General features: G+C 55.1%; 1 protein-coding gene and 1 long non-coding RNA gene across 2 annotated transcripts; both read right to left on the bottom strand.

Annotated features, from left to right (window-relative positions):
- Positions 1 to 234: 234 nt before the first annotated feature.
- LOC132248666 (uncharacterized) lies at positions 235 to 5216 on the bottom strand. The gene is made up of 4 exons (XR_009459975.1): positions 5019 to 5216; positions 4485 to 4679; positions 3734 to 3844; positions 235 to 2865 (listed from the first exon to the last, which is right to left on the bottom strand). It is a non-coding gene; the product is annotated as an uncharacterized LOC132248666 (long non-coding RNA).
- Positions 5217 to 5412: 196 nt separating this feature from the next.
- Positions 5413 to 9408, bottom strand: LOC132248286 (T-cell differentiation antigen CD6-like). The gene is made up of 5 exons (XM_059721328.1): positions 9188 to 9408; positions 7286 to 7426; positions 6520 to 6648; positions 5896 to 6015; positions 5413 to 5450 (listed from the first exon to the last, which is right to left on the bottom strand). Exons 1-5 carry the CDS (start codon positions 9249 to 9251, stop codon positions 5413 to 5415), a joined length of 492 nt encoding a protein of 163 aa, XP_059577311.1. The 5' UTR covers positions 9252 to 9408.
- Positions 9409 to 9452: the final 44 nt, after the last annotated feature.

Genomic DNA, 9452 nt, shown 5'->3' with positions numbered 1-9452 from the left:
CTCATAGAAAGTGTTAGTTTCAGCAAATTGGCACTTTCTAAGGGAAAAACATTTCTGCAAAAATGCCCCACTGCCTCTAGCACAACATGGACTCTGAGGACGGGGGCAGGGAGGTCATGGGTAATAGGTCTCAGTTGGGTAATGAAGCAGGGACCCAAGCGGGTAGGAGTCTGGTCCTGTCAGTGAGCTGCAGACTGCAGAGAAGAGGGAGTCTTCCCAGGGCTCCCGTTTTATACTAGGTTCTCCACCTCAAGATCCAGGGACCATTTTCACCACTCCTGTGCTGTGCTCAGGAGCACCACTGCAAAGCTTGCGCTGTCCAAAGACACCATCTCAGACCTTCAATGAACAGATTTTTCCCCCAACCCCTTTGATATTAAAGCTTTTAATCTCACAACATGCTTAGCTTGGTACAAAGTGCAGCTGCCTGAGCCGCTGAGAGTGGGAATACATTCCAACCCAACACCTCTCTGCTTCTGCCAGGTCATATGTACTCTCAGGTCCTGGAAGATACATTCATTATTGCCACCCACTCCAATCTGGCCCCTCGAGGTCATGCGCTAGATGCCGAGGTTCTGGTTCAGGGCCCCACCACCAGAGTGCAGGCATCTGACGACTAAATAAATACCCCTGAGCCAGGTCTAGGAGCAGAATCTCAGGCACAGCTAGAGGGGTCAGGAGGAATGAGTGTGGGGTAGAGGCTGGGAGCTTGGTGGGTGGCTGCAAGGATTTGCTGTGTGGCCTTTGACAAGTTACTTTATCTACCTGTGCCTGGGTTTCCTCCTGTATAATTCCCACCTACCAGGTAGGGTCACCATGAGGATTGGCAGGCACCCACAGGGCATATGGTATGAATCAAAGAATCACAGGGCTGGAAGGGACCTTAAAGTCTGAGCCCTGCCCAGAGGCAGGACTCTGTTCCTAGAGCACTCCAGAATGCACAGGGACAGGCAGGCTTGGCAGTGAGGAAGGATTAGGCCCGTGGGTCACAATTGTTACTGTGGATGTTCACAGAGCAGGGCTCTTCCATCACATTTCTTTTTAGCATGAAAAAGGGGGATTTTGACCAGCATTCCCAACCTCAGAGCATCTGGTTGGGTTGAAATGTTCTGGGTTGAAAAAGACCTAGGTTCCAATTCCCCTCCCCAAAGAAGAATGTTGATGAAAGTGATTTCTCCATCCCCACCCATTTTCACCTTTTCTTTGTATGGGAAAGAAGCCATGTCCCTGGCACGCCGGTGCTAAAGCCTGATCCGCCTGAGAGGATGCTGCCTCTGCTGGGGCCTGGACTCAACACCCTCTTTCCAGGGAAAGGCCTTTGTGTGGAGAGCTTTGGTGCTGGGTTCAGTAATGGCAGTAGCAGTACATTGCCTGCCATTGCCAACAGGCCTCAACCCAGCTCTCACTTGTTACTCAACCACTCCTCTGTGAGGAAGGGAGTATTGCAAGATCCAAATGTCCATGGAGCAGTGGAACAAATACGGGTGGGATTCAGAAGACTGGTGTATAGTCTTAGCTCTGCCAGTTGCTTCCTGGGAGAACTCAAGCAAGTCGCTTCACATCAATGCCGTTGCGAAGTCAGGGTGCTATGGAAGTGGTAGCTGCCATTAGCTCTGCATCTCTGTGCAGGGATGGACTTGAGGTTCCCTACCAGACCAATGAATCCATGACCTCAGAGCCCCTCAGTCAATGGGGGCTCATGTGTCACCAGGAGGTGAGCTGTCAGTCTGCTCTCCATGACTGAATGAAGAGGTGCTGGGGGGTTGGGGGGGGAGTGTTTGTAAAGTGACTCAGCCACGCTGACCTCAGGTGCCTGCAAAGTCAGGGAGGAAATTCATATGTCAAGAGTGAGAGGCCTTGTCACTGCGACAAAACTGTCCCTAGACACTCCACCAGTAAAACACCTATCATCAGGGCCCAGTGCAGCAGCACAATTGTCCCACCCCCTCCCTACACTTCTGCCCATGGAGGAGAACTTATCCCCTGGATTTCAACCAAGGCCCCCCAGCCCTTGGCTACACATTGAGCACTGGGCTATTGCAGCCAGGTCCAGGCTCATTGTCCCACTCCATTTAAAAGAGGAGTGAAGCCTTCTAGTTATGTCCTGAGGGCTCCAGGTAGGCCTCCGCTGTGTCTATCACCAGGGTTTCCAAGTGCCTCTCCTAGATGTGAATACAGCCCACAAAGCCCAGCCTGCCCCCAAAAAGCTGGGGAGAGCCCTCCACAGAGGACTCATTTACAGACACAAGTTCCTGAATGGCTGGTGCTGGTTCAACGCCAGCAGAAAGCCCCGGGCAGGGACTTGAGGAAAGCAAGGGTGGGAGAGAGCTAAGCTGCTTTCTCCAGCTAGTTCAGTCAGAAACACCAATCAGTGGGGGTGTGAAGCCCCTTTTGGATCTTGAGGGGATTGGAGTGGGACCAGCTGATCCATTCTAGCATGTGCCAGGCCATTCTGTATTGGTTCATGGGTCTGTTGGCACATTCATGGCTGGTTCTGGGATTTGGTGGCTGAAGCTGGGAACTTTTGGAGATGACCCATTTGGAGATGGCTCTGGGACGTGTTGGCTCACTCAGAACCGGTTCTGGGATCTGGGATCTTCTTTCAATCCTCCAAGAGTTTCCTGGCCTACTTTTTTTGAGACCATCTCACGGATGAGTGGATCCATGAAAAGTTGGCCTTTGCTGAGTTCAGGGAAGACAGTAGGCATGACAGAAAGGTTGAGAAAGAGGCCCCAGATCTGCAGTGCCTCCTCACCCCCCCACCTTAGTACGTGGTGGTCTGGATGTCATCGTAATCACTGTCAGTTGAGGAAGAGTCACCCCCAGGTATATGGTTGCCTGACGGTGTGGAGTGGGCTGTCCACGCTGAAACAAACAAATCCGGTCAGTGGGGACTGGAGCTTGGCCTGCAGAGGTGGGCCTGACAAGGCACCCAGCCCCCTCTCTGGCTTCCCACCCACTTCTTGCCCTTTATAGTCCCCCTCACTTCATGGAGATAATGCTGCCCTGCCTCATCCTCATTTGCAGTGGACTGGTAGACCCAACTATAGTGTTTTGACAGCTCTGGGATACCTTTGGGTTTGTGCAGGGCTTGGCATGGCCCCTGATCTGGATAGAGAACAGTTCACTTTCTGACATGCCTAACTCTGAGAACCTGCAGTTTCTGCAGGACAAACCCAGGCCAATGGTAGGGAAGCCATTTGTCATCCAGAGAGTGGGGGAAGCGGTAAGCTTGGGACCCACAATCTTTCCTTCCATGCTCATCTGCTCATACTATGCTGGCACCTTGGGCTTGAGAATGGGGCTGCGAGAGAGTGGGTAATGGGTGCATGTCACATGTGATCCTGATCCAGTCCTGTGGCAACTGTGAAATGGCTGAGCCCTCAGGACACTGAGCAGCCATGGCCTAAGGGAGCCCTAACTGCCAGGTTGATGTCCATCCCTCCTGCTTCCTCCATCCATCCCTCCATCCCTCTATCTCCATATTCATGTGTCTATCCTTCTTTCCTTCTGTTCATCTCTGTTCAGTTATGTCTCTGTTCCCTTCCCCATTCTCTTGCTTTCAGTACAAGTCCCAGCCTGAACCATGCTAACCCTTGTGAATGAATGCCCCAGATGTCAGGAAGCTGGGCATTTGGGGTTCTGCCTCCTACACCTACACTTGGACTTTGGCCCTGCCCTCCCTCTGCTCTGACATCTCTCCTTAGTCCCACTGCTGCAGCTGACTCCTTACCAGGGAAGGAGGGTGCATGTCCAATCTGGGCTCCCTCATGCTCCTTCCCTTGGATGTTTTCATACCATTCTCCGGATGATGTGCTGGAGCTGTCGGCATTGTCAGTTCCTGCTGGAGACAACTCACGGGTCAAAATCAGGATCTGGACTCCCCTTACTGGGAGCCCAGGAGGAAGGGCAGGAGGTTCTCTCCAAACAGCCTTCCCTGGGTTATCCTGCCCTGGAGGCAGTGCTATGGCAGAGGCCTCAATGGCTGTGGGGAGACCGTCCTGCATGCCAGAAGTTCAAAGAGAAGGGGCTGAAGGGCTCCATCCATCATGTCTCTCCTAGGGGAGCAGAGTGCACGTGGACCAGTGTGTGTGTGTGTGTGTGTGTGTGCGCGCGTGGGAGGGAGGGGGTGAAGTGGGAAGAGGCCAAGGTTCAGGGGAACCATACTCCCCAACCCACTGAGGCAACACCACAGTCCCACTAACATCAGAACAACAGCCCAGGGTTGCAGGAACATGGTGGCTCCCTCTCTGGCTGGTAGCTGGGGCTGCGATCTTGAGCCTGAGGACAAGCTTCCCTGCTACCATGCTGGATGTTCTGTTGTTTTCCATTCTGGGACCATAGATCCAGCCCCAACTTCCCTGCCCTTGAGGCCAGGGACAGAGGAGAGATCCATCCTGGACCCCAGGATGCCCCACCCCAGGCCCCTATCCCATTAGCTATTGGGGCTAGTGGGTCCCTCTCCCCTGGTTGGCCTGGCTCACCTTGGAAGGAGATCTGGGATCCACTGGTGCCTTGGGCAGGCAGGGCTAGCAGGAGGTGGCTCCCAGCAGCTGGCAGGGTTGGGGTGCTCCAGGGCAGCTGGGTGGTGTTGCCACTGTTACAGTAATTGGCCTCCGTGGATAAGCCAGATGAGATACCTTCTGTCTGCCAGGTTGGAGCAAGCACAGCGGGGGGCTCTACAAACAGAGGGGGCTCTCCATTAGCACAGATGAGGGGGTGCCAGAGCCCAGCCTGCCCACAAGGGCCACAGGGCCATCATGATATGCCCCAGTGACGGCCTCAGTGCCAACACCAGCCCTGGCACATTCACCCTATCAGCTGATGGGATCCTCCCCTTTATTCCAAGCACTGAGACAGACAGTAACCAAGGTCAGATGGATGATGGTGTGAACACCAGGGCAGCATGATGCAGCCCTAACCCTAGGTGTAACCCTTTCCCACTTACCTTTCTGCCTGTCAAGACCCAACTGGGTATCAACCCCTCCCTCCAACTGGGTCAGGATGCCCCCTCTCACCTGGTGGCCAGTCCTGTGGCTGCAGGTTCTGGTTCAGCTCCTCATAGTTGGGTGCTGCAGGGAAGCTGCTCCCAGACTGAATCTCATCTGGGTGGCGCCTGAGGGAGTCTGCAAGCAGAGGCCAAAGTGACTCCAAACCTGGCTTGACCCAGCTCAGGATTCTAGGAATAGGGTTAGCCAAGAGAGGCCACTGCTACCTTAGCCACTGTTCAGCCACCTCCAGCTCTGGATCCAATCATCCCCTGCACTCCCTGATGTGACTCTACCCTAAGCCTCATTTTATGTCCTCTGCAACTCACTGGTAATTCTAGCCTAGCTTAACCTGTATCCCAACACCAAGTTCCCCCACCCCTCAGCATCAAAACTGCTGCCAACATCCCCACCCAGTGCTCAGTTACCATGGTAGGAGGTGCAGTGTGAGAACCAGGGAAGCTGAGAGAGAGGGACAGGCAGACAGACAAACAGCGCTCTTAAAATCATCATCTGCTAAAATTAACCCTGAGCATCATTTCATACTTAAATTATCAAACCCTTAAATGAACCCTTTCCAGGGCACTGGCAGAACTCTGTGTGTGTGGGTAAGTGAATGTGAGTGTGAGTGACAGTGAGTGTGGGTTGCGGGCAGAAGGGTTGGGGAGCGAGAGCCCAAGGCAATTGATCAGGACTAAAGGACATTGGTAAAGCAATGTGAGTGAGTGTGTGTGTGTGTATTTGTGTGCAAGGGTGAAGCCAGTGACTGTGGGTCAGGACTGAGGGCAAGAGGCAAAGCTGTGTGTGTGTGAGGGGTGACAAGGAATGCAGGTGGGCATTGTCAGAGCAGTATGTTTGGGGCACCAGGCAGTGAAAGCGGGAACCTGATGGTGGTGGGGGGCTTTACGGCTGGGGGGTTGCTCACTGTAGAAGGTGGAGAGTGCCATGGGCGGCTTGCTGCTGAAATCATAGTGTTCGTAATCAGAATCGGAGTCCTCAGCGTTGGGGATGGGCACGGCTGGCATCTCTGCAATGGGGACCAATGAGGCATTGGTTATCAGCTGATGCATAGGGACTGCCTTTCCTCAGGCTCCTGGAGCAGGGTGCCCAGCCTAGGGCCATGGCATCCCTCCATCCTGACCCTGACTAACATGGGCTACCTGCCCCCCCAGAATCCCCTGGGGTGACAGAGCCACAGCTCCCTTGGGTAGGACTGGGCCTAGATTTATATGTGTGAAACATGGAAGCTGGGAACAAGATTGGTCACCACAGTTACCTGGCAAATATGCCACAGGCTGTGGACCTCAATCTGGGTGCCTCTGGTATGACACAGGCAGTGAAGAAGGAAGAAGAGCTGAGAGGTGGGGACAAGAGGGATTGAGGGGCAGATGAGGAAGGAGTAAGTAGAAGGATGGGATGTGGGGGAGGAGCAGTGGGGAAGGGTAGATGGAAAGGTTGGGTGTGGGGAGGGGAAAGGTGTGGGCAGGGGCATTGGGAAGGAAAGGTAGGGCACGAAGAGTGGCATTGCTACCTTGTACTCTGGAGACATTGGTGGGGATTTTCCTATAGTCATTGGAAGCCCCAGCAGGCATGTCCTGGCTCTGAGTGCTGTGGTTCATCAGGACTGGGCCCCCTCCCAGGGAAGAGGTCACGGCATGAGCTGTGGAGAGACAGGGAAGGTGTTCTCATTGGGACTGTCAGTGGTAGGCACAACCAAGGCAGTACCCTCACCCCACCCTGACATGGGTGTGACATATCTCAGGTCTGCCTCATGGTTCCCATCCCTGGCCCTGCAGCCTCTGGGATCTGGCTCATCCCATCAGTCTGGATACCAACATTTCCCAAGCTGTTTCCCCAGACTTTAACAAAGTCCTAAAGGTGTCCTGGGAACAATGAAAAACAACTTAAACTTGGGGTTGCTTCAAAAACACCCTAAGCCCTCCTATCATCCCTGCCCAGGGTATGGTAAAAAAGGAGCAGCTGAACTGATTCCACTGGAGCAAAATCAGTTTGCTCAATGGCATATCTAGACCATTGTCTCCAATGAAGAGACACTGATTTACACCCATGGAGGCTGTTGTCCCATTCAACGTTACCCCATTGCTTGGGGCTGCCAAGGGGCCCTGTTCAGATGATGACAAGCTCACTGGATCTGTACTGTAGCCAAGGCAAAGCCCCAGCAGCATGAAACACAGCAAACACCACTGTGACAAAGGGCCAAGATGTGATGTCCCCTTCTATGCACAGACTCCTCAAGCAAGACCCCACTCTAGCCCTGCCCCAGGCATCACAGCTACCGTGTTTCTTCCTCATCCTCAGGAGGGCAGCAGTGAAAGCCAGCATGGTGATGAGGAGGATTAGCCCCAGGATGATGATGATGATGAGGAGGGTCCAGTGAGAAGGCAACTTGGCTTCCAAGTTCAGATATCCTGTTGTGGCTAGAAATGAATGGGGTTGGAAGCAGAGGGGAAGGGAGGATTATGGGTGTGAATAGAAGTGAAGATGGAAAGAGCAAGCGAAAGACAGGCAACAAGTACACAATGCATAGGGATGGCTTCTGGGGCCTGTCTAGGCCCCAAACCTGCCAGCTGCTGGGTGCCCTGTCTCAAATTGTTTTCAGTGGAGCTCTTAGTTTGAGGCAGGTCCCAAACCCTGGAGTCATGAGGTTCTGGCAATGGGCTAAGTCAGGGGTTGGCAACCCCCGGCACGCATGCCGAGCATGGCACGCGAGGTCATTTTGCTTGGCATGCCATGGCCAGCCCCGGCTCTGGGTAGCTGCTGGAGCCCAGTCTGCTCCCAGCAGGGTTTGCAGTGTCCCAGCTGCTTGCAGGGAGCAGCCCAGGCTCTAAGGTTGGCAGCAGCTACCCAGGGCCAGCTGCAGCTGGAAGGCTCCAAACAGCTGCGCTGGGCTCCAGAGCCCTGGCATCAACTCTCTACCGACGCATGCACCTGCGCTTTGGAGCAGCAAGCACAGCCCCAGTCTCTCCCCCGCTCCCAGCACAGAGCTGATGCTGGGCTCTGGAGCCTGGCACAGCTGTTTGTAGTGAGCCTGGGCTCTAGACAGCTGCAGCAAGCAGCAGGCAGGCTGCAAACAGCTGTGCCAGGTTCCACAGCTCTGGCATCAGCTCTGTGCTGGTGGTGACTACATGCGCACCTCGGGGCAGACAGCAGGGCAGCGCAGCCTGCCCCAAGGTGCCCATGCAGTCACCGCCAGCATGGAGCTGATGCCAGAGCTGTGGAGCCTGGTGCAGCTGTTTGCAGCCTGCCCGCTGCTTACTGCAGCTGCTCAGAGCCCAGGCTGGCTAGAAACAGGTGTGCTGGGCTCCAGAGCCCAGTCACCAGCTCTGTGCTGGGAGCGGGAGAGAGACCGGGGCTGTGCTGCCTCAGGCCCATCCCACTGCTCACTCCGAGGTGCACATGCACGCGCTGGTACAGAGCTGATGCCTGGGCTCCGGAGCCCGACACAGCTGTTTGCAGCCTTCTGGCTGCAGCCGGCCCCAGCTCTGGGTAGCTGCTGCCAGCCCAGAGCCTGGGCTGGGGGGCAGGGGCAGCAGGGCTTGGGGGGCAAGGGGCAGCAGGGCTGGGGGCAAGGGATTTGGCTGGGGGGCAAGGGGAAACAGGACTGGGGGCAGGGGATTTGGGTAGGGGGGGCAAGGGGCACACGCAGGGCATCCTGCCATGTACCCCCTGCCCTCATTTTGTTTTTCTGGCATGCCGGCACTCCGGCACCTTCCAAGGTAGGCATTGTGGGGGTTCCTGGCACGCCAACCAAAAAATGTTGCCTACCCCTGGGCTAAGTCTAGTGCCTTGCCTCAATCTCTTTCTAATCTCAAGATGGGAAAGGTGGCTGTGGTGATGGGGCCAACTGTGCCCTGATAGCTCTTATCCTGCCAGCTGCCCTGTGCACAAGGGCCCTTGAAGTGAATGCCCAAGGCATAACTGTGCCTGCCACATGTAGAGAATCAGGTGGGAGTCAAGAGCAGCAATGGTGAGTCCCTGCTCTTAGGGGGAAATGTGCTGATGGATAGAGCAGGGGGCACAGGCTGATGATCACCCCTAGCTTGCCCTCAGGCAGGCTTTCAGTGGGTTGCCCTGGGCAGAGGGAGTGATGCTGTTGGATCAAGCGAGCAGCTGGCACTCATCTGTGGCCAAGCCACTGTGAGAAGACCTGGTTGTGGGAAGGGAGGATGGACACTTACTTCCTGGGAGCCGGGGGCCACCTGGTATCATTGTTTCTGGCTGAAATGGGTCCAGCAAGCCCATGGAGCCTAAAAATCCACCACAGGGAGCAGGAGAAGCATTGGTTAGCTGGGCTGGGCGGAGAGAGGTGAGAAGAAAGGCTGACCCTTGAGTGAGATACTCAGGTCAGCCCTTCCTCATTGAGGTGAGGTGGGGATGGACAAGTTCTGTATCTGCAAGGCCCCAGGGCTCCCCAGTTTCACACTGTCCACCCCTCCACTACCC

This window comes from Alligator mississippiensis, chromosome 2, assembly GCF_030867095.1.
Source record: "Alligator mississippiensis isolate rAllMis1 chromosome 2, rAllMis1, whole genome shotgun sequence".
NCBI classification, from domain to species: domain Eukaryota; kingdom Metazoa; phylum Chordata; order Crocodylia; family Alligatoridae; genus Alligator; species Alligator mississippiensis.
This window is presented reverse-complemented; position numbering and strand designations above follow the sequence as displayed.

What these genes read in the sequence shown, in the direction of transcription:
- LOC132248286 (XM_059721328.1), bottom strand. Translation starts at nt 9,251, where the DNA reads ATGGGCTTGCTGGACCCATTTCAGCCAGAAACAATGATACCAGGTGGC. An exon ending in GAGGATGAGGAAGAAACACG is followed by an intron (nt 6,649 to 7,285) that starts GTAGCTGTGATG and finishes GTCTCTCCACAG; the next exon opens with CTCATGCCGTGACCTCTTCC. An exon ending in CAGTGAGCAACCCCCCAGCC is followed by an intron (nt 5,451 to 5,895) that starts GTAAAGCCCCCC and finishes CCTCTCTCTCAG; the next exon opens with CTTCCCTGGTTCTCACACTG.